This window comes from Oryzias latipes, chromosome 13, assembly GCF_053564925.1.
Source record: "Oryzias latipes strain Hd-rR chromosome 13, Olatipes_Hd-rR_3.1".
NCBI lineage: Eukaryota > Metazoa > Chordata > Actinopteri > Beloniformes > Adrianichthyidae > Oryzias > Oryzias latipes.
This window is the reverse complement of record NC_136249.1, coordinates 20,679,397-20,701,986: the sequence shown is the minus strand read 5'-3', so window position 1 is coordinate 20,701,986 and position 22,590 is coordinate 20,679,397. Positions and strand designations below refer to the sequence as shown.

General features: G+C 41.1%; 2 protein-coding genes across 7 annotated transcripts in view; both read right to left on the bottom strand.

Annotated features, from left to right (window-relative positions):
• Positions 1 to 5,166, bottom strand: part of LOC105355468 (uncharacterized) — a 37,462-nt gene extending 32,296 nt beyond the window's left edge. For all 6 annotated transcript variants that reach the window (XR_013647266.1, XM_023961771.2, XM_023961772.2 and 3 more), the window contains exons 1-12: positions 4,975 to 5,166; positions 4,626 to 4,779; positions 4,189 to 4,288; positions 3,782 to 3,954; positions 3,285 to 3,518; positions 2,966 to 3,153; positions 2,303 to 2,420; positions 1,875 to 2,025; positions 1,602 to 1,741; positions 1,330 to 1,476; positions 551 to 673; positions 25 to 180 (exon numbers count right to left, since the gene is read on the bottom strand). Coding sequence is in view for 5 of the 6 variants with exons in the window: in XM_023961771.2 (XP_023817539.1) it covers positions 25 to 180; positions 551 to 673; positions 1,330 to 1,476; positions 1,602 to 1,741; positions 1,875 to 2,025; positions 2,303 to 2,420; positions 2,966 to 3,153; positions 3,285 to 3,518; positions 3,782 to 3,954; positions 4,189 to 4,288; positions 4,626 to 4,779; positions 4,975 to 5,166 (1,876 nt within the window). In the remaining variant the exon portion in view is untranslated. The remainder of the gene's footprint in view (positions 1 to 24; positions 181 to 550; positions 674 to 1,329; positions 1,477 to 1,601; positions 1,742 to 1,874; positions 2,026 to 2,302; positions 2,421 to 2,965; positions 3,154 to 3,284; positions 3,519 to 3,781; positions 3,955 to 4,188; positions 4,289 to 4,625; positions 4,780 to 4,974) is intronic.
• LOC110016221 (uncharacterized) lies at positions 5,167 to 22,189 on the bottom strand. The gene is made up of 38 exons (XM_078930076.1): positions 22,050 to 22,189; positions 21,849 to 21,936; positions 21,233 to 21,421; positions 21,042 to 21,147; positions 20,720 to 20,953; positions 20,535 to 20,636; positions 20,133 to 20,324; positions 19,755 to 19,865; positions 19,034 to 19,226; positions 18,787 to 18,923; positions 17,940 to 18,164; positions 17,589 to 17,730; positions 17,357 to 17,480; positions 16,841 to 17,032; positions 16,619 to 16,756; positions 16,357 to 16,539; positions 16,079 to 16,273; positions 15,672 to 15,820; positions 15,395 to 15,563; positions 15,180 to 15,314; positions 14,862 to 15,014; positions 13,907 to 14,108; positions 13,619 to 13,759; positions 13,336 to 13,521; positions 13,007 to 13,078; positions 12,773 to 12,899; positions 12,551 to 12,684; positions 11,955 to 12,143; positions 11,334 to 11,483; positions 10,657 to 10,836; positions 8,696 to 8,812; positions 7,696 to 7,845; positions 7,414 to 7,566; positions 6,988 to 7,203; positions 6,538 to 6,642; positions 5,809 to 5,953; positions 5,491 to 5,702; positions 5,167 to 5,414 (listed from the first exon to the last, which is right to left on the bottom strand). The coding sequence occupies exons 3-38, from the start codon at positions 21,251 to 21,253 to the stop codon at positions 5,167 to 5,169; spliced, it is 5,628 nt and encodes a 1,875-aa protein (XP_078786202.1). The 5' UTR covers positions 21,254 to 21,421; positions 21,849 to 21,936; positions 22,050 to 22,189.
• Positions 22,190 to 22,590: the final 401 nt, after the last annotated feature.

Sequence of the window (22,590 nt, the reverse complement as noted above, 5' to 3'; positions counted from 1 at the left end):
CTAAACCCTGATGGTTCTCTGTACCTGCTTGATATCCAGAAACTGATCTGCCTGGACAAAACCACCCCTGGGGACAGAAAAGATCCACGGATGTCTGAGCCCACGAGGGACAATATGAACCCGGGTGACAAGCTTCACAGTCAGCCTCCGACTCCGCAGCTGACTTCCCGGAGAAAGTGCCTGCATAGAGGAAACAATTACTCTGCATGGGGAAAATTACTTTCAAAAATAACCCATACTAGGAACTACATTGCATAATTATTGTGTATGCTTCAGAGACACTCCCATATATCCACCTGATTAAGGAGCATTCTGATTATTCTGGCAGATTTATTGGACTTCCATTTTTTACACTACCGTCTAAAGATTTGGATGCATTAAACCCTAACACTGTATCCCTAGAGGCTTTTATGGTGACTACTTCAGTATTTTTTTTTTGTGGGGAAGTGGCAGAGTACTAATCTTTACAGCAGCAATTTCTTGATTCATGCAAGAAGACAGCTTCTTCTTCCTCTTTTGAAGCTCTTAAAGTTTATTTTGGGAATCCTACCTGGTGGACATGGGTTTGGCTTTGCACTCCCTTTGGGGCAATAGTGGCCAGCAGGACACACATCCCCAAAGAAATGACCAAGGGATGAATCTCTGTCAGTCTGGGCTGCAGAAGCAGTATCATCTGTAAATGAGGCAACAAACTCTCATTAGTCCTCCTTACTCATATTTAGAGCACAATAAAAGGCCATTTTCCAAGTTCTCTAGGGCTGAAACACAAACAGAAAGTAGAAAAGGAGGACCTACATGGTTGTGCTGCCAGAGGCAATGATCATGAATAAAGACAGACAAAATGTGTGGGGAGGTGACCCAGTATAGTCTGTACAATTGATGTAAAGTCTGACTTTTCAGGTCTTTAATCATTATAGCAGGATATGCAGGATATTTTAATAAACAATCTAGCCAAATAACATTAATTGAAGAGCCTAGAAATGTGTCCATCTATTTTTACAAATACAATTTACCTTGCTTTTAAAAGAAGAACCTTGTTGTTGCTTAGCAAACTGCACCTGGCTCTAAAACTTTTGTTATCAAAAGTGGTTTAAGCTATAGACCAGAGAGTAGAAGCTTCTTCAGAAGTCATGAGAAAGCTGCATGAACCAAAAAGTAATCAAAATAAATGTCATAAAACTTTTCTTTATATATCTATCCATTTTCTCAACCGGCTGTATCACCTTCAGGGTCACAGGGCTGCCAGATCCTAACCTGGATAATAATGAGGAAAGGCAACATACACCTGGACAGGGTGTATGTTGAAGGAGAAAAGAAGAAAAGAATCACCCGAGGTATTGGCCAAAGGTGTGGCAGTTCTGGACCCTTCTCTGCAGTAGAAGCCTGCACTGCAGAGTCCAGATGGGGAAGAGAGACCAGCCTCTGCACAGTAGTGACCGGGTGTGCAGGACCGACATGCCTCTAAAGAGACTGCCCCTGATGAATCAAAACTGCCCATTTAATACACAATAACAAAAAACAAAGCCAGCAAATATCTGTTGCAACATTTTACAATATTTTCAAACTGGTTTATTATCTGCTCTGCATGAGTTTTACATCACCTTCTGCAGAACCAAAGGTTCCTGAAGGGCAGGGAATCACAGAGCTGGTTGCCTTTGGACAGTAGAACCCTGAGGGGCAGCGACCTCCAGTGGGGCCCTCCTCTGGTTGGGAAGATACTGAGCCATTGATACAGTAGTAACTGGAAACAAAGACACGATGAGGTCACAGATGTTTGCAGAAAGACAAGTACCTGTACATGTATCAGTTATAAAAAAAGAGATATCTGTCATAATCTGTCAGTTAGTATGACGAGGAATTCTCCTTTAGCTCACCCAGGAGAGCAAACCCCAGTGGGAGCAGCTTGTCCAGAAGAGCTGCAATATGTCCCTGGGGGGCAGAGCTCACAGTCCGACATACTGGATAACCCCATCTGCCTGCTGAAAGTGCCAGCTGGGCATGGGAATGCCACATGAGTCTGTGTTCCTGCAAATAAATTCATGCAATTTCTGCAGATGGTCCAGGAGTAAACATCATAAAACAATCTGTGGAGTCTGTGTCCATCTAAATCATGCAGTGAAGTAACTGTGTATGCAATTAAAAAAAGCTATTCAATTGACAGGATACACAGCACCTTAGAAACATATAAATAAAAAAAAGAAGAAAAATAATAACCTCATTCGCCCCACTATCACCTGTGTCACAGCTGCGTATATGTGTTGTAATTATGAATACCACTGCTTACAACACAGCTGTTACCTACCTGGTGGACAATAATGTCCTTCAGGACAGAGCTTGGGTATTTGGGTCCCAGACACATCAGAGTCTCCATCCAATGAGACAGGACAGAAAAACCCTGCTGGGCATTCAAAACACTCTGTCTGGAGGACATGATGCATAGTTTTTTTTAGGAAACACAGAAGACATTTATTCGAGAAAACAGTTTTAATAAGACAATAAAAGAATATTTCTATATTCAGCAGTCATGGCCTCCAAAGTTTACAACTATGAAATTATTAGTCTAAATCAAAAACATATATCACTCAGTAACATCACAGCTTTTTAATTTTTAACAGCAACTATGTCATTATTTCACATTTAGTGCAGCCGGTTATCAAAATAATAATGTATTTTGAGGTTCAAGCACTACATTTGGTACGAATGGATCTTAGGATCCCGTCTTTCTGTCAAATCACTTTAGCCACGACAAAATCCAAGCTTAAAAATATAAATATATATACAAATGGTTTATATTTTGGATTTTTCCTGTGGACAACAGGCTTTTCAGAAAGAAGGGACCCTAAGGTACAACCATGCCAAATTTGGTGCTTGTACCACAAAATGCATGATTTGTTTGAAATATCAGCCTAACCGGCCACACGAAACAGGGAGAGTAGAATCAAGTATAACAGTCACACTCTGTTACCTGTCCAGAATAACTCTGATACGTTCCCGGCAAGCACGGTATTTGTCTATCAGATCCAGGTGGACACCTATTTCCCGGTGAGCAGTACAGTGAGTCCTGTTGGCTACTGTTTTCTTTGCCTGGACAGTAGGAGCCAGCTGGGCAGATATGGGAAGGCAAAGAGAGCCCTCTACTGACACAGAGAAATCCTACAAAACAAAGAAAACTCTGTGAGGAAATCATAACATAAAAGGATTATTGTTAAATGGTTTACGCAATGCAGCAGTGGAGTAATGCTATAAATAATTATCAGTGCAACATGTGTTAAATAATTTTCGACCTGGAGGACAAGGCAGGCAATCAGAGAGCTGCCTGTTTTTTGTCGTGTTGCTATAATATCCCACGGGGCAGGGGAGTGGTTCTGGGGAACCCTGAAGACAGTAATGCCCCTCAGGACATCTACCGCCAGTCTTCCCCCCATCTGGCGTTGGTGACTGTGCCCCGGAAAGGCAAAAGTATCCTGCACTGCATGGGCCAGAAGCACCATCTTTCCCAGGAAAGGCACAAAAGGAACCTGAAGTGGTATTAAAAAGTGAAATCAAATATTTTTAAGGACAATCAGGTTGGTAAAACAATAAAAACTACCATTGAAGTCTTGATTTCAATGATTATGGAGAGCATATCTATCTAATTGTGGAACTTTTATGGAAATTCTAATAGCATTGCCACTGAGTAATTGTGTTCAGGATATCCTCTAGAAATTTTAGGTCAACTGCCAAGTGGCTCAGATTCTTTATGAGAGACAGTAATAATTATTAGTAGTGAAGACTGTGTGACCTGGAGGGCATGGTAGACAGTCCTGGAGTTTTGTTTTTTGAGTGTCGGGGTTGAATGATCCAGCAGGGCATGGGTACTGGTGCTTGGACCACGTCCCAGGCGGGCAGTAATGACCTACAGGGCACTGAAAACTCACCCACAGAGAGTCATTACTTCTGCCAGGGCAGTAAAAGCTGTCAAAGCAAGACAGAGATGAAAACTTTAATTCTCGACTGCTGCTGGCAACACATTCGTAGGATAAGCGGGAGTAAAATCGTTTATGCATGTAAGCATCAAAAGGATGTACCCTATATTCAATATACATAAAGTTACTTTTTTTTCAACTTCTGTTATATTTATAGCGTGCGGGAGAATGTGTATCTGTTTACAATTCCAAGCGACTGCGTGTGGCTGATAAGCAAGTTTACCCCTGGGGACAGGCACTGCAGCTGGCTCTGCCGTCTTCTGTGCTGATGGTTCCCAAGGGGCAGCGCTGAGGAGCCACAGAGCCCTCTGAACAGTAATAACCTGTTTGTAGGAAGATGAGAGTCATGAAAGGAACGAACACACACACACACACTAAGACACACAATCCACAAGAAATAAGCTTCGATTTCCAGTCTCAAAAGAACAGCTGCTTACGTTCGGCCTTATTAGCTTGAAAGACGGTATTGTTTACCTGTTAACCCAGCTTACTTTGAGCTTATGTAAAGTAAAAACATAATTGTGTGTAGAGAAATTCCCATTTGGACTGTTTTTTTTTGTTGTTTTTTTTTTAATGCAAGTATAGTGTTATACTGGCATAAATGTATTCAATTACACTGCTGCTCAGCTGTCGTTTATAAAATAGATGTCTATAGGTCACCTTTTGGGCATGGCCCTCCATGGCTGTCTCTGACAGGAGGATCAGGACGATTCGCACCCTTAAAACAAAGAAAACCTTCCCAGCATTTGCCCGAGGGTGCAGAGAGTCCTGTAGCATCACAATAATAACCCGGGAGACACGGCTGACAATCTCCCTGGGAAGAAACAAGAAGAAAGCCTTCAGAAAACATTGATTTGTCTTTTGCATGCTAAATTGCTTTGCTGTGAAAGACATCCTGTAAAATTAGAATAAATAGGATTAACAAAATGTAGATGTAATTTTAGCCAGACAGAATTTACTACTATTGACAGACAAAAGATAGGTGAGTGTAATACTAAGCAAAAGAGACCTTGGAGACTAATTTGCTGAGGTTAGAAAATGTCCCCTGTGGACAGGGCACAGGAAGAATGGTAGCCCGAGGGCAGTAGTGGCCAACAGGACAGGGTCCTCCTTCTCCTGGTGAGAGAGAGCTCAAACTGAACACACTTGCCTCTCTGTCAATCAGGTGAAAAAAACAGAAAACGTGTTTTAAAAACAGCATTTAGAGAGCATCCAAAAATTGTTTGGTGCCTGGATCATGAGAGCGTGGCTGTGGAGAAATGTTTCCATGTGAACAGTAATATCCTTCCTGGCATGATCCAGAGACAGCAGTGGCATTTCTGGAAGAGCAGTAATGGCCTCCGTCACATTTCCTACACTGGTCGACAGACCAGGAGCCTGGATCGGGACCATAGGTTCCCTCTGGACAGTTCCTCAAGTCGAATCCAGTTCCAGCAGGGCAGTAAAAGCCTAGATGCCAATAAACAGACATAAATGTGAAAAAAAATACAGACTTTTTGTACTTCTCAATAATAGAACCACAAACCTGCAGGACAGAGGTACAGAGAGCCAGACACACAGTACCAGCCTGGCATACAAAGGTCACACTGAGTAGCTTGTGTAACAGTAACATAGGTCCCTGGATGGCAGGGCACAGGCTGAACAGATCCCTCTGGGCAGTAGTGACCCTCAGGGCAGGGTCCCCCTGTATCTCCATCTGTAGGGGTTGATGTTACTGCTCCCTCCATGCAGTAATAACTGCACAAACAATGACAACAAGAAAACCGTTAGATTAAAAGTTGAATGCCAACTACTTTTTCATAATGTTAGTGTTGCGATGAAAAACAAATTGGGGCTCCTCTACCCTGCGTTACACAATCCACTGGGTTTAGTGAGGCCAGCCGAGTCACAGTAAAATCCGCCCAGACAGGGTGTACAATCTTCCCGGCTACGCAGGCCTGAGCGGTTGGACCAAGTTCCTTCAGGGCAGACCTCAGGAGCTACAGCGCCTGTGAAGAAGACATAAATAAAAACTTGCATTTAAGCCCCAATAAGCAAGATTATGCTAAAACTTTTAAAAGCTTCCTACCAATACATAGCCATTGAATTTGTCTGTTACAAAGCTGTGTAAATGTTTGATGAACTGTGCTCAGAATTTAAGTGCTGGTATGCTTGTATTGCATATCAAGCAACCATCCTGGCGTAGGGAACCAAATACCTTTCAATTGGGCAGAATTCCCCTTACAGCAACTGGTGTTAGGTCAGCCAAGTAAAAAAGACTAAGTACACAGATAAGTTCCCAGACAGCTGCATAAAAGGTTACAAAATTATTATATGTTGTCAGAACCTCCTGTGGGCCTCCAGATGCTAATTAGAATGAATAAAACATTGTGCCCTTATGCTACAATAGGGCAGAATTTTAATAGCCTTCTACAGCATAAATTTGACCACCTTAGCCTAAAGTTAGACTTTATCCTTGCAATATATTGCATCCGAGAAGAAAAAAGGGCTCCCCAGGAACTTGGTAAATTTCAAACATCAGTAACTGCCTTGACAAGCTGCTGGAGGCCAATTATTATGGAAATCCAAAAACCTGAAGGGCAGTAGTGACCAGGCGGACACACAGAACCCAGAACTCCATCCATAGGAGTGGGAGAGGAAGCTCCCACTCTGCACAAGTATCCAGCTTTACATGCCCCTGCAGGTGGAAAAACATCACAACAGCTTCACATCAAATCGTATTCTAGACATATCTGCAGTCCAGAACTGCATGCTTGAAAACCACAGCCTCCAAGGTTGACTTTTGGGATATCACTCTCTGACAGAGTGCAAGTATGTCAACGTTTCATTTGCAAATCTGTTACTATACTGATAACAAGTTAAGAGCCAAAAATTATTTTCGATTTTGATGTGTCAAATAGAATATTTAATCAATCCCCATGCAGGTTTATTTTGAACTTTTCATTAACCCCACAAATAAAAGACTCATGCATGTTTAATGTTAAGAAGAGAAGAAAGGAGAAAAGATCTGTTTTCTTCTCACCTGCCGGCTCTGACAGTCCAACAAAAGGACAGTAATGTCCTGTGGCACATGGAAGGCAGCTAGTTTGACTATGTGCGCGCTCGCTCGGGTTAAAGGAGCCTATGGGGCAGGGGTGCTGGGTGGGGAGGGCTGTACCTGCAGGACAGTAATGTCCTTTAGGGCAAGGCCTCAGTGAGGAAAGATTGGCTGCACCCAGTCTCACATCACAGTAGTACCCTTGAGAGAAGAGAAATGTTGTCTTTCAATTTGGCATTGAAAAGTACTGCAGGGGACTTGATGGAGCACCATATGAAGCCTTTGAGTTGCAGATATAGTCATTTTTAATCAATCATAAACAGTTGTTTCTCTTTGCAACTTGATGAATATGATAAGACAGCAAATAACACAGTTGAAACAGACTAAAGGTACATGCTTTTTATTGTTTACCTTCCTCACAGATAGAGCAGGAAGCCTGTTTGCCTCTATTCTGATACGACCCTGATGGACAGGGCTCAGGAGCTGAGCTGCCTTCCACGCAAAAGTGACCGGGAGGACATGGTAGAGCTGTAGCCACAGTCTGACCAGGAGGACACCAGTAACCTGTGAAGGTATTCAGTGTGAAGGGTACAGTCAGGAGCTTCAGCAAAAAAATGTGTCAAAGACACAGGCAACTTCAGGATTCATACGACTTAAATGACCCACGATACTGCATATGGAATATGGACTGACCTTGGCTGCATGGTCCTGTTGGAGAGATGAGTCCCGCTCCTTGGCAATAGAAGCCTGCAGAGCAAGGTTGACAGCCAGCCTCATTAGTCAGCGCAGATACTGGGGAGTAGGTACCAGGTGGACACAACTCTGGCTCTCCTGAGCCCTCAGCTGTAGAAGAAAACAGATGAAGAGGGCCATCACTCATCCTTGTAATCATTCATCTATTTTACCTGCAAAACGCCCTTTCTGGGTTATTTGAAAGGGCAAAGTTGTCTAAATGAGGATATGCTCTTGTCAAAACTGCCTGAGGAGAACATCACTTTATCAAGAGGCCAACACAAATAGAAATAGGCTGACTCACACATAAGCAGAAAGATTAGAAAAGGTGTACATTATCCACCATTTGCATGTCTTTGGAGCACAGAAAGAAAGAAGACCCACAGAAAGGGCTTATGGACGAGGGGCTTTCAACATACAAGTCCACTGGATTTATTCAGAAAAGGTACCTCTCTGCATAAAGATTATGATTAACTTCTCCAACCTGCTTTACCCTGCTGTCTTTCGCTGTGAAAACCCCTATCTAAAGAATGCTTCTTGCTCCTATGCTGAGCTACACGGGGGCAAGGAGGGGCAGCTGCCCTCCTATCTAAAGGCTTTACCCCCTACTTGCCCCCCACCCCACCCCCCATTTTTGAGTCACTATTTGGATTGTTATTAGCAAGCCTTGTTAAATATTATTACGGTAATAGCATATCAACTAAAAGAACTGCTGTTTTATGATTGTAATAAGAACAATAATTAAACATTTTAAAATACATATTTTTGATCCTTTCATTTTTTATCGCTGTCCGCTCTGCTGTTGCCACCCAACCAATGTCTTCTGACCCCCTCCTAAAGCTAATTAAAACAACTAGATTTACCATCCCATCTATTATACAAAGAAACTTTACATAACTAACATCTGTTACCTTCATACTGGTTCAAATACAACCCTGAAGGGCAGAAAAGCTGGGCTTACCACAATATGTTCCAGGAGGACAGATGTTCCCTGTTTTCCCATCAATTGGCTTGGCCCCAGTGGCTCTTCCAGTGCAGTAATACCCAGGGGAACAAGGACCCGCTGGCAAAGCTAAACCTTTTAGGGTAAAATATATGTGTGGTATACTGTTAACTGTAAATATATTTATTAAAGTAATAGGTTCAACATAGAAGAACTCTAAACCTTTAATAAGCTTGGACACTTGCTATGAATAATATTTGATTATTGCAATTAACAGAACAAATTAAACATATGTCTTAAATTAGGAGGTCTAATAATGGTCCTTTGAAAATGATATGCATATTTTGGATTTTTCTGTTTTAGCGTTTCTCCTTTCTAAACGTCTTTGTTGTGTTTCAGTTTATATTTTTTTTCTTTGTTTGACGTCACCTCACTTAGTGTTTTGTTCAGCATAAATGTTTCCTTGTGCAAAAGAAAAATCTGTCATGTGGTTTACAAAGCATTATGACTTAGTGAGAGTATAATTACTAATATCAAAAGAATTCAAAATAAAAATCAGCAGAATTCTCTGAATACTTCTGAATCCAGAAGAAATGAGCTTCAGCACATCCTTATTATCCCACTATCAAAGGAAACCCACTCTTAATCCCTTTAAGATAACTTTGTGCTGACTTGAAAACTGGATAAAAGCCAACGTGAAGAGAAGTTTTCCTTTGATGTTAAAAATAGGCCAGCATGGACCTCGTTATTCTAGTCTATGGAGCATGAAGCCATGTTGCTAAGAGTGCCAAAGTTGCACTCTAAGGATCCACAAAGAGAACCACTATAACTTTTTGCGACTGAAGTTTGAGTTGCTTCAAGGAGTGAAAAGATGTGCTTTCTGTTCTCGCTCATAGCTAGCCCTTGTCTATCTTTTGTTCAGAAGCTAATGTTGGCTGTTTGCATCTGTCGCTGTACAAATATTTCTTCACCAAACGAAAACCAACAGTTATCTTTTAAGACAATAACTGCTTGTCAAGTAACAACTTTGGATATTGATATTTTTAGGACTCTTATTAAAAAGTAGTACAACCAAAATATGTTTTATAAAGTATACTTGAGTATAAGTACAACAAGTCTACTATAGACCAGTGTAGGAAGTATACTAACTGAATACTTCTTTTGACTAAATTGGAACATTTTAAGTTTTAAGTATATAAATAGTAAAATTAAACTTTAAGTATACTGCTACACTTTCAGTATAGACTACCTGTAGAACATTTAAATAAACTAGTTTTTGCTAAGAGAAATGTTTGTGCATTAACAAATACTGGAATATCCTGCAACTTCACCTTAAATGTTTGACCAAATAGTTCTTAGAAAAATTTTCAACATTTATAACGAGAAATGTGGCCTTACTTGAGCAATTGACAATGAGCACTATTTTCAATAGTCTCTCTTTGGAAAAAGTAGGTCAATTGAAGTTTATCTTATTTACTTATTTATTTTTTTATTTTAAGTATATTTGACTTTAAGTATAGCAGGTAGTATAGACCATGTACACATTGCATAGGAAGTAAGTACTAACCAAATACTTCTTCAGACAGAAATATAACATTTTAAGCCTACAATATGATAATAGTCAATAAACAATGCCTCTCTTTTAGTATATATATATATATATATATATATATATATATATATATATATATATATATATATATATATATATATATATATATATATATATATATATATGCGATCTATCCAAATGTACTTTGCGATCGGCGTAATGAGCACCCCTGGTATAGACAAAGTATACACGTAGTACACTCAAATTAACTTTTTGCTCAGGTTTTTTTTTATTTTTATAGGTCATTTATATTACCTCATGCAAACTGTTTAGCTAAGCGAATATGCTTAAGTTGATGATTGATAAATGATTCACATAAGTAGGTGCATTCTGTGCCCTATCACATATGCTGTCAATAATTAAATACCAGAAAGGTTGCAGAAGGCTCCTGGGGGACAGGGTAAGGGCTCAGGACTTCCCAGAGGACAATAAAAGCCCACTTGACAGCGCCCCCCTGTGGAGGTTGCTGGACATAGACAGTTGGCATTTGTGTAATTGTCCAGGTCAAAGGGCTGAGAGTTCCATGCTGCTGACACACAGAACCACCCTGAAAAGAACAAACACAGCAAGAGACAAAGCACATGACTGTCTTCTTGCAGCAAGGCATTTAACATCACAAGAAGACAACCACACAGATCACGGTGACACAAATGAGTCACTGCTGCGAAAAAAAAGAAAACAGCTTCATAAATTAGACAAGCATTCCGCTCATTTTTGTCTGAGTTGGAGCCAGATGCAGCTAACATATAGAGCTGGGCGTTTTTTTGTTTGTTTTTTTTTTTTGCATTTTTGTGCATAAATAAATGATATAGAAAGAATTATTTAAAAGCAGCTGATGGCAGAACGCTCCTAATGTTGGGCTCCTCCTGCTTACTGTGCTCTCTTTGTTCCTTTCCTAAAGTCTACCAGACTCCCTTGGACTAGTTTGTCAGCTCCTGGAGCCCAACGAGCATCCACAGAGGGCAAAGAACTGCTGCTGTGAGCCCAAGCTGCATGTCTGCATTTGTGTGTTTGGTCAAAATGAACAAAGAAACCATTACTGACCAGGCTTGCATTTTCCAGACACTTTGGTCAGCCGTTCTTTCTCACAGTAGTGTCCTGGAGGACAAGGCAGGCAACTATCCAGACTCTGAGTCATTGGCTCTGGGTTGTAGTATCCCCGAGGACAAGGGAATTGGGTGGCATGCCTAGTTCCTGTTCATAAAATACAGGAAAGATGCAGAAAACAAGCAGAAGCTCTGTTGGTATTTGCAATCCAACAGCTTTAATTGGGTCATAAAGGCTAAAGCTAATTATCTTTGACAGCAAGCCATAACTCACTGCAGCAACAAACATGTTTTTTTTTACTTGCTGGATTCAAAATAACCTAAACAATCCTTTTAAATTTGATTAATTAATATGAATGTGCATATTTGTACAAAATTGTACAAAACAACATTTCTCTATTTATCTATATTACACACAGCAATGAACTTATAAAAAATACTATAAGTCAAAACAATGTGACTTAACCAAAGTTAGTGTGCAGTAATGCAAATCAAAAGTACTATTAAATGTTTTGAAACTGCTGTGAAGAGCTGTCCACTGTTCTGACCAATATGCACTAACGAGGATGTGTAAAAAAGTCTGGAAATCCCAGGTGCAAGTGTGTTTGGGTGACATTACCATCGGGGCAGTAGAAACCATGGGGACAAGGGAATTTAGTAAAATTGCCAGTCATTTCGGGGCAGTAATATCCTGCAGGACAGCGGGAACACACTGGCTGACCCGTCAGGTTGTTGTAGGTTCCTGCAGGGCACGGCATTGGGCTATCAATCCCCTCGGGGCAGTAATGACTTGGTGGGCAAAGTCCTCCTTTCGAACAAAAACAAAGAAGATTCATTAATTACAACAGAGCGCAAAAACTTTCACTGCTGTGATATGAAAAAAAACAATAGCCAGCAATAAATGCCTGATTAAGGCATTAATTATTCATTTAACCAAACAGCTCCACATGTTTGTGTTGCCTCCATCAACAACAGAAAAGCAACCGCTTTCCTCTGTGTGATGCTAATTTAACAGATCTTTATTCACACATTATACATTCATTCTGCTCCCCCGCTGTTTTATTCCATGCAAGAAATCACATTAATGGATAATAAATGCCGTTCTAGCTATTCAGCCACGATTGTCAAACAATGTTTTTCCCGTTTGAAGAATTAGTCAGGCTAATTGTAGCTGTGGCAAAAGCAGAGAAGACCAAAACTCCAAGTACTTTGCACCTGTGCTTGTCGTGTCTCCACCTGGACAGTAAGATCCGGGCTTGCAGGGACCAGACGGGCGAGTTAGACCTGGAGCGCCACAGTATTGACCCGCTGGACATGGACTACAGCCAGAGGCATCTGTCAGATAAAGACTGCAACCACAAAAAGGGCAAGCACTTGCATTCAAATATCTGCAGTTATGGGGTTGCCATGATGTGTTTAAGATTTTCAACAGTCAACCTGTTGGAGTAAGTCCCTGGTGGACAGGCCAGAGGCAGACTGCTGCCCACAGGACAGTAACTCCCCTTGGGGCATACTCCTCCTATTCCTGTGCTGAAGTTGCTGTCTGGATTCTCAAAGTTTACACCTTAAGTTTAGAGTTTAAGGTTCAGTCCACAGAAGCAGATTGTCAAGGTTAGACTAACACAAACAGAGAATAGAAGGACATTTGAGAGCTTCTTTAATGGTGTTTACCCGCTTGGCAGTAGTAACCAGCCTGACAGGGTCCACTGGGCTCAAACAGCCCCCAGTCTTCACAGTAAAATCCTAAAAAAAAAAGCCAATATGAAGTAGCAGGAACAGTTCATAGCACCACTCTCATCACAACATAATCTTCTCCATATTTAGTTAATTAAACATGGGGAAATATACATAATTACTTTTCATTAATATCAATTAGCTCCAATCTGCCACATAAATTAAAAGCAATTTCACAAATTAAAATCTTTTTTGTTGTTGTTGTTTGTTTGGATTGCCTAAGTCCTCCAGACAGAGTGCTGAAAACTGTGAGGCTATATTGTCACCTGCTGGACAAACGAGGCACTGCTCCACCTGACTGAGGCCAAAGCGAGGGTTGAATGTGCCAGGCGGACAAGGCAGAATCCCCTCAACACCTCCACCAAGGCAGTAATGACCAGCTGGACAGGGCTGGACACCTTCACCTGACAGACAGTATGTTCCCACGGGACAGTCTTCACACAACTCTGCTCCTAGAAAAGCATCAAAAAATTCTACTTTTAATTTTAATAAATTTAAAATAATTTTATTATACAATATCTTATGCAGTTTTAATTTTTTTGTTCATACCTGTTGTGTTTGAGAATGTGCCATCCGGGCATTCTATAGGAAAATCTGAGCCTGGAGGACAATAGTGTCCAACTGGACAAATATTTCCTGTCACTCCATCTGAGGGTCTCTCAAAAGCTGCTCCTTCTACACAATAATAACCTAAAAATAATTTTTAAAAATATGTGAACATAGTAACCTAATATCTATTTGTTTTAGCTCTTTCAGTTTATTTTTAAGGACAAAAAATGAAATAAGACAAAATCTGTTGGAGAGAAGTTAAGCAAATAATATATGTAAAAGCTCTACCTCCAACACATATTCCTGAAGGCTGACTTAGTCCAGAACTGTTGCAGTGAAGTCCAGGAGGGCAGGGATGACAGAAAGACAGGTTCTGAGCTCCCACAGAGCTGCTCCAAGTTCCGACAGGACAGGGGTACTGGTGCGGATGTTTTGTGCCCTTTGGGCAAATATAACCCACAGGACACACACCACCACAAGCTAAACCCACCTATGATTCAGAAAAGCAATAACGTTGATGTCAAATCAACATCAGTCATATCATAAATGTGGAAAATGAAGCCAAACAACATAATTTGGAGTTTTGATTTTGAACTCCGACTAAAGAAATTGGGCTTCAGAACACAAAATCTTTTTGGCTCTGTTCTGACTCCTCTTAGAGTTTTTACTTGAAGCTGTGGGCAGCTCAGGTTGGTGGCCATCAAGCTTTTTCCAACGCAACATTAAACCAGCTCATCCAACTGCAGGTTCTTATACAAACTGGAAGAGAAGCACTGTCCTGGATTCATGTTTACCGTACATAGAACCATGAAAATTAAATGACACAGTGAGTGTAAAAGAAACAAAAACAGCTGCCATTAAATTAAGTGCACTGATTCAACACCAAGAATATTCCACCTCCTTGATTAGCCTGTCATTTTTCCTTGTTTGTGCTCTTTTCTGCTCCCATACTGCACCCCACAAATTACCTCCCCTGGGAAAAACCAAAAGCAAAGGCATAACAAACCAACAAGTAAACAGCAGTTCTTTATTTTACCTTCATTCTACATCATACTTCGCTATGGGTATTTGAAATATATTTATGCTGTGTATGCTAATACATTTGGTTGTCTACAGTCTTTTACAATAAATAAGATGCTTTAGATATTTATTGATATTTTCCTTGTTTTATCTCCAAAACAACCTGTCATAGGGTGTGATCTGATTTCTATGTTTAGCTTCATAGAGATTCATAAGAACTCACTGGGGAGGCGGTGAAGGCTCCAGACGTGCAGAAGTGTCCCGGGTCACAGAGACCTTGAGGTCCAGACAGACCCGTTTTTTTGCAGAATGAACCCGCCTCGCATGGCTGACAGTGCCGCACCGTCTCACCACCAGGCTGCTCTGCATACGTCCCCTAAGTAATCAGATAAACTCATTTCTCAATTTCATCTTTATGAAACTTCTATAGCAAGCCAGCCAGGATAAAAACTATATAGAAAGGACACACAAACAAAGCACTCTGAAGAGATGAGTGAAAACACCGGTGTTGTCACACACATAATAATGGAGAGATACTGACTGAAGGACAAGGGACAGCTGCAGAGGAGTCTGGAGGACAGTAGTGTCCCACGGGGCACAGTAGTGGCTGCGACAAGCCGGTCTTGTTGCACAGTCTGCCTCCTTGACACTCAAAGCATGACCCTGCACCTCGACGCTGGGAAGGATAGTAAGCTGAGTATGTGTATTTTAAAACAAAAATATCTATCATTTTACCCAACGTAAGGTGATTCATACTGGCTGAAAAGTTCCAGGAGGACAGGGCGTTGATCGGGCTGCCCCTTTCAATGTATAGTGTCCAACATCTGCCTCGTTCTGAACAGGTGTGGCTGAGCCACCAGTGCAGTAGAAACCAGACAAACAAGGTCCTGAAGGTGAGGTGTTGTTGAAACCTGAACAATAAAAACTGACATAGAAAGATGTATGTTAACTCGCACATAGGGCATGACCTTCACATCGTTCCACTTTACTCATATCTGAGTAATGGCTTCACAAGAGTGCTAAGTGAGATTACCCTGGTGGACAGCTGGCACACTCCGCAGGGCTGCCAAGGCCAACGCTGTTGCTAAAGGTGCCAGGAGGACAGGGGAGCGGAGAGGCTGAAGCTGGAGGACAGTAACTTCCTGGAGGACATAGACCTCCTGTCGGTCCATCAGCTGGAGTCTGAATGAAAAAACAGAACCAAGAACTTTCAATTGTTTGAAAAACTTTTTTATTCCAAACCGCATATATTCAAAAAAGCTTAAAAAAATCAGAATTGTGTTTTATGTTTTACACAATTGACTCATCCAGTTACTAAACTCTTGTTTGCATGTGTCTGTTAGAACTAAACAGGCTAAAACAAGACAATTTACAAAAATGTTGGAAATTAATTGCATTTTATCTGCAACTAAAACATATTTAGAAAAAGGGTAGCCATACTGAAGACGTAGCTCCTACTCTACAGTAGAAACGCTCCTTGCAGCTTCCAGAAGGCTCTTTGAGTCCCACACCAGCGCAATACTCTCCTCCACCACAAGGGGAGCACTCTGATACATCACCAAGTGCAGAGCGCGAGCTGTAGGTCCCCTCAGGACAAGGTATGGGAGTGGAGGTACCATTTGGACAGAAAAAACCCTGAATATAGTTATAGAGCAACATAAATAAAATAGTTTTTCATCACTTTTGTGCAGCAGAACATTTTTTAAGTAATTTCTGACCTGAGGGCAGATTGTAGGGGCAGATGTTCCCAGGCTGTTGCAGAAATGCCTGGACGGACAGAGAATACACACTTCTCCACCGTGACCAAGAGTGTTGTTTCTGTACCTGCCAGTATGGCACTGATAGGTTAAAGGGTGGCCTGTCCCTGCGGGGCAGTAGTGTCCATCAGGACACTCCCCTGTCTTAAATATAACAACATTATTTATTGTTATTGGAGGGTGCTATGCATTCAGCATCATTATGAATGTTCATTTTTCTTACAGGCTTTGTGATGGGCTGTTCATAAGGATGCTGGGAAAAACAGTACTTCCCCTCAGGACACTTAAAACACTCTGCGACATCCCGAAGCCCAGGGGAATCTCCGTATGTGCCGTTGGGGCAAGGAATGGGGTTTGGATTCTATGATATGAAGAAATATTTAGCCAACACGGATTTTCGTTTTAAACCAATTTTTTTTCTTCATGTGCTCTCACGCTGACTCACAATGCCTCCTCCGGGACAGTAGAAACCTCGAGGGCAGAGAGTGGCTGAGCGCTGGGGGTCTCTGGCCAAACCCTGTGAGCAGAGGAAACCTGGGGGGCACACCATAACACTTAACATGGCTTCCTCACTGGTGGTCTCATCGCTGCAGTAGTGGCCCTGCAGGCATGGCGAACAATCCTCAGAGCCTTCGTCCTACACACAAGAGAATGCGAAGAAAGATTCAGGTAGTTAAAGATATCAACCCGTGGGGGTGTAAAGGAGGAAGATAGGATGGAAATGCTGGAGAAACAGAACACAGTATTGATCGGCAACAAAGATGAATAATAACTATTTCTCTTGCTGACATTTAAAGATTTACATACTGTGTGAGTAATGAAAGAGAATGCTATGTAGGCGAGGGAAACACTAAAAATAGGACAATCAAAATGGCTCCATGGACAGACAAGAATATATAATTTTTGGTTCCGCTAGTTCTGTCACTTTGGTCCCACTGGACTGTGCTAGACAGGGCCTTACAGAGTAGCTGCCAGCTCCACACACTCTGGGGTTGACAGTGGCTGAGTGGGGACAAAAATAGCCGGCAGGGCAGGGAGAGCAGTCCTCCTGCTTCTGACCTCCTTTAAGAGGGCGAAATGTAGAGCTGAGGAAGATGGGGCAGAGGACAGTTACTGAGTCAGAGCCATCACACCTAAATGTTTCCAATAATTTCATGGTCCCAGCATCTTCATGTATGAGATTTTCTACTCACGGTGGGCAAGGTGAAGGCTTGGAGGTTCCCTGTTCACAGAACGAGCCTTCAGGGCAATCCAAGCAGTCCTCTGTATGTCTGTTGCCCATCTGGATGCTGTAGGTCCCTGCAGGACAAGGGAACTGGGTGCCATATGCAGTACCTAGTGATGGAACATCTATAGTTATATCTGTATAACTGACTTGGCATTATTACAAGAAAAGGAGTGCAAAAGCTTAAAAAAAAACTTTTAAAATCACTTTGTGGATCAGGTTTTTTGATCTAATGTACAAAATAGTATCTCTCGAGATCTTTCAGACTAACTTTGATCTTTGTTAGACTCTATCAATGTCCACTTTGACTTTTTTTTACCTTCAGGACAGTAGTGGCCGGAGTTGCATCGGCCCGTTGGAGCTGAAGACCCAGCCAAACAGTACCAGCCTTGAGGGCACGGCTGGCAGTCGCTCTCATTCTCCAGTCCACCCTGACCATTCCACGTCCCTACAGGACACTTGTACTGGGTTGGAAACATTGTTCCGGGTGGACAATAATGCCCAGAGAAGCAGAAAAGAGGCGGCCTTTGGATACCACCAGTTCCTGATAAATCAAAGAATGTGTATTTCAAGCAAATATAGTACAGTATTTTCCTACTAAGCTGGTTATAAGATGGAACTTATCTTTTTAAAAAACAATTTTTTTTTATCTAAAATTGTGAAAAATCCAAGGTTTGATGCAAAAATCAAAGGATAGTGGCACACTGTACAGAACTCTGAAATACATACGTGAATTCTGTTGAGGCAGATAGAAAAAAACATCTAAGTATCAAAGAGATATGTTTAAACTAAGCTGTAGTAATGAAAGAAAATAGAAATAAATAAGGTGTTGCACTTCTATAGCTTGTGCAGAAACAAGCAAACAACATAAGACACTGTTACTATGTATGCTCTTCTGAAACCTGTATTCAGATTTTTATTAAATATTTCAAAAAAATGAAAACCAACCATTTCAGCTCAGAAAATATATTTACCATAGATTGAAAAGTGCTTTCAAGGTGATTATACTCTAAATATAATTGTAATGGCACAGTACCGTGGGCAGGGAAAGTCACTTAAAGATGCCCAGAAAAGTAAGAACGTGTCAACTTGTTTACAATGTTGCAAAACTTTGTTCCCTGATCTAATTAAAGTCAAACTGCATAAATATATATTTTAACTATCACCTCGAAGGCAGGCGTATCGGGCCGGACACCGCTGACACTGAGAGCGGTCAGTTAGGTCAGTGCGATTGCTGAACGTTCCTGGTGGGCAGCCATTGGCTGGTGCATTGGGTTTGGATGAGCCAGGAGGGCAAACATGCCTGTATAGATTCACACAAAACAGAAGTAGAATTTGATTTAGCCCAGTTTCAGTTGTAAATTACAAAATAAAAGAAATGTAATTAATAAATAACCACAAAAACAGATTTACCCTTGCATGCAATCTACATCAGGGGCTCTCAGAGCTATCTGTGTGCAGGCCTTTCCTGCAATGCACTGTCTGCAGTCTGTCAGCTCATCCTGGCCCTCTAAGGGGTTAAAAGAACCCGCTGGACAGGGAATTGGGTCACTTGTGCCCTCTGGACAGTAAAAACCAGGTGGACATTTGAGGCAATCCTTTACACCTGGAAGAAACAGCTAAATTAAACAAAAGACTGCTAATGCCTTTAAATCTTCTACATTGTTATTTATATCATCAGCATCCAAAGGTGTCAATTCTAATTTAGGAAGACTTCTGTTGCTTTTCATTCATCTGTCTTTGGTTCTCTATAAAAATAAAAGCTCCTCAACAAATAGTGCTTTTTTCTTTCTAAAATTAGACATTTTTTGTTTGTTCTTTCAAGCATCCATCTGGTGGTGTTTTTCATCCATATGGCCTGTTTACCTATGGTAAACATATACAGAGTTACAATAGTATTCTTGTATGAATCACTGTCCCAGGATTACGTATGGCTTTAGATTTTGTTTAAAAATAATGAGGCTATACAATTACTCTGGATGGTGATAGTGAATTTAGATGTGTAATTATAAAATAATAAAATTACTACAAACAATAAAAAAATTGAAATGTACAGCCTCTTTAAAACAGTGATCTATGTCTAATTAAACTATTGTTTACTGTGAAATAAATAAAAAGCAGCAATTATATGTACTTATTGCCCCTTGATGAGCAGTGTAGGTGCCTGGGGGACATGTCACTTCCCTCAGGGTCCCAGCAGGACAGAACCTGCCACGAGCACATGGCAATCCAGGACCTGCTGAGCCTGTTGAACACACATAATTACAATACCAGTCTTCAGATACAGTATTTGTTGGAATTTCCATTACACTTTGCTCTTTTAAAGTGGGAATAAGTGTCATTTTTCACTCTTTTTGGTCCTGTAGACGTTGGGTTACTTGGAAATGCAGCCAAAAGTGGCATCTCAGGCTAACATTTCCCTTTTTAAGTGTGAATAAGGCAATCTTATGGGGCACATCTGTTGCAGCTTTTTTTACTCCTTTAAAGTGGGCGTATTAGAACTAAGACTTACCTGGTGGACAGTAGCGTCCTTCCCCACATCTCTTGCAGGCTGCCCTACTTGTCTGACCCAGTTGTTCCCCTGCTGTACCAGCGGGGCAAGGTGACCCATGAGGGGTAGCTGTGCCCTCCTCACAGTAATAACCTAGCGGGCACATGAACTGGGAGGTGGGTCTTTGCGAGCTACCTTCCAGACAGTAAAACCCTAGAGGAAAATATTAATAGACAAAGAGAACATATTTTAAGGGTTTTAGCACACATAACAAAGGTAAAAAAAACAGTTTGGGAACTAGTGTATGAGGATTTGGAAATCTGCTACTAGGTTTTTAAGGTTTTCTAATGATACTCTACAGGTATTTTTTTTATTTTTTTATAAAAAGGATAAGAAAAGTGAGCAACCATTAGGACTCTATACCTGCAGGGCAGATTGTACAATCTCTTAGTCTCTGCAGGCCTTCTTTGGAGCTATAAGTGCCTGCAGGACAAGGAAATGCAGCACCTCCCACACAATAATGACCTGGGATGAAGAAAAAAGCAATAAACCACATTTAGCTTTCTGCAGAAGCAAAAAAGCATCAATAAAAAGAGGAAAACACCAACCTCTAGGACAGGTGATGCACGACAGATCTTCTTTCGCTTGCATGTATGTTCCTGGTTGACAGGTGGTGGGTTGAACTGACCTTTGGACTGAGTGGCTCCAGCGGGGGGACGCAGCTCCCCCACACAGAATAGATGTGTCGTTACAGGTGTGACAGTAAGTTTGTCCAAGTGCAGATGATGAGCCTGGAGGACAGGGTAGTGGCTGGAACATCCCACTGTCTGGACAGAAGCTTCCTGGGAGATGTTTATTTATAACTCTCACAAAATGGTCAGCATCAAATACAAATATAGTCAAATAAAGGCTCTTTAGTTGTTGTATTACCTGCCGGGCACTGCAGACACCAGACTGTGCAAGGTGTGGAATAAAAACCTAGTGGACATTCGGTGCACTCAGTGTTTCCCATGTTGGGCTCCTTTCCAGGCTCACACTGAGAGGATCATGTATCACAGGAATCAGTGAAAAGTTCAGCTGCTAACTAAATTTTACCCACGCTATGTAATTCTAGTCAAAACCTTATGAGGGAAGCCATCCATGCAGACAGAATCTGCAGGGCAGGACAAGCATTGCAGAACCCCTTCGGGAGAAAATTGTCCTGAAGGGCATAAATGAAGAGTCCCACTGTCTGTGTCACAGGAGAAGCCTGCAGGACACAGCTTACAGTCCACTCTATCCTCTGAGCTGATCAGACCTGGAAAACACGGCTGCAACATGAAAGAATTAGTTATGAGTAGGCAGAATGACAATGAACTCCCTCTCGGGGGTCATCTTTTATTCTTGCGTAAAGCGCTAGCTGATGTTTTATTTCTGAATAGAGCTGGACGGCAGTCAAATTTGTCTTGTTAGGAAAAACAGTTGCCATATAACTTGGGATTCAAACGAAAATTGAATCAATAAATATGAAAATTATTTTTATATGAAAAAAAAATAATTGATGTTTTTTTCACAAAAGAAAAGCGATCTATTGATTTAAAGCCTTCTCATATTCAAAAGTTTAAATGTCTTACCATATTACACAGTGAAGACAAAAGGAAAATGTGCAAATGATTTTTCTAACAAATTGAACAATTTTCAGTACTTTCAAGAAAAGGCATGGCCTAAAAAAATCTGTATTGATTTTATTTTCTTGACCTTGCAGTCATTGATAGTGTGCTTCCCTGTGTGCAGATTGAAGGTTCCCCTAGGGCATCGGTTTGGTGCAGATACGTTGCCTGGGCAACTAGGAAAGAAAGATTAAATTTCATTTAAATATACAAATATGTTTATAAAACTTAATTTGAGAGCAAGCTTTATCATAGAAAAAATAGATTGTACAATATCTGAAAGACTCACAAATGACCAGCGGGACACTCCAAGCAACGCTGGCTAGAGATGTATTTTCCAGGTGGACACTCATCAGGCTCTGTTTTTTCACTGAGAAAGAGATCTGCACTCCCCTCAAGGAATTCTTACAAATAGATTTAAGAAGGGAAGTTGAAATTTGCCATCATATTAATGAATATCATATTATAGATTGTAAAACTTTTTGTCCGCTCTTACCTGAAGCGCCTCCATATTGAGTCAGTAGCAAATATATCCATGATGTTGGAAAACAGAACAAGTGCATTGCTTTCAAAGAGTGCATTATTGTTGGAATTCTAATCAAGTACTCAGGGGGGGAAATTGCAAAGGTTAAATTTCATACTGTTTGACCTAGGAATTTAAGAAGAATAGTTTAGAGCAATGGAAAAGGAAAGGCCCTCAGCCGGAAAGTGAAATGAGCTAGAAATGTGATTCCTGTATGGTTGTTCAGGCTGACAGCGCAGTGCAATTAGCTGCTTTAACCGAATCTGCTGCTTTCATAATGCATGAGTTTGTGTGAGAGCTAGCCTAG

Coding starts and splice junctions, on each gene's coding strand:
- LOC110016221 (XM_078930076.1), bottom strand. CDS start 21,253: ATGGATGGCTTCCCTCATAAG. Junction 17,033..17,356: donor GTGGAGCTGGCAGCTACTCT/GTAAGGCCCTGT, acceptor TCTTGTGTGTAG/GACGAAGGCTCTGAGGATTG. Junction 13,079..13,335: donor GTGCCTCGTTTGTCCAGCAG/GTGACAATATAG, acceptor TTTTTTTTTTAG/GATTTTACTGTGAAGACTGG.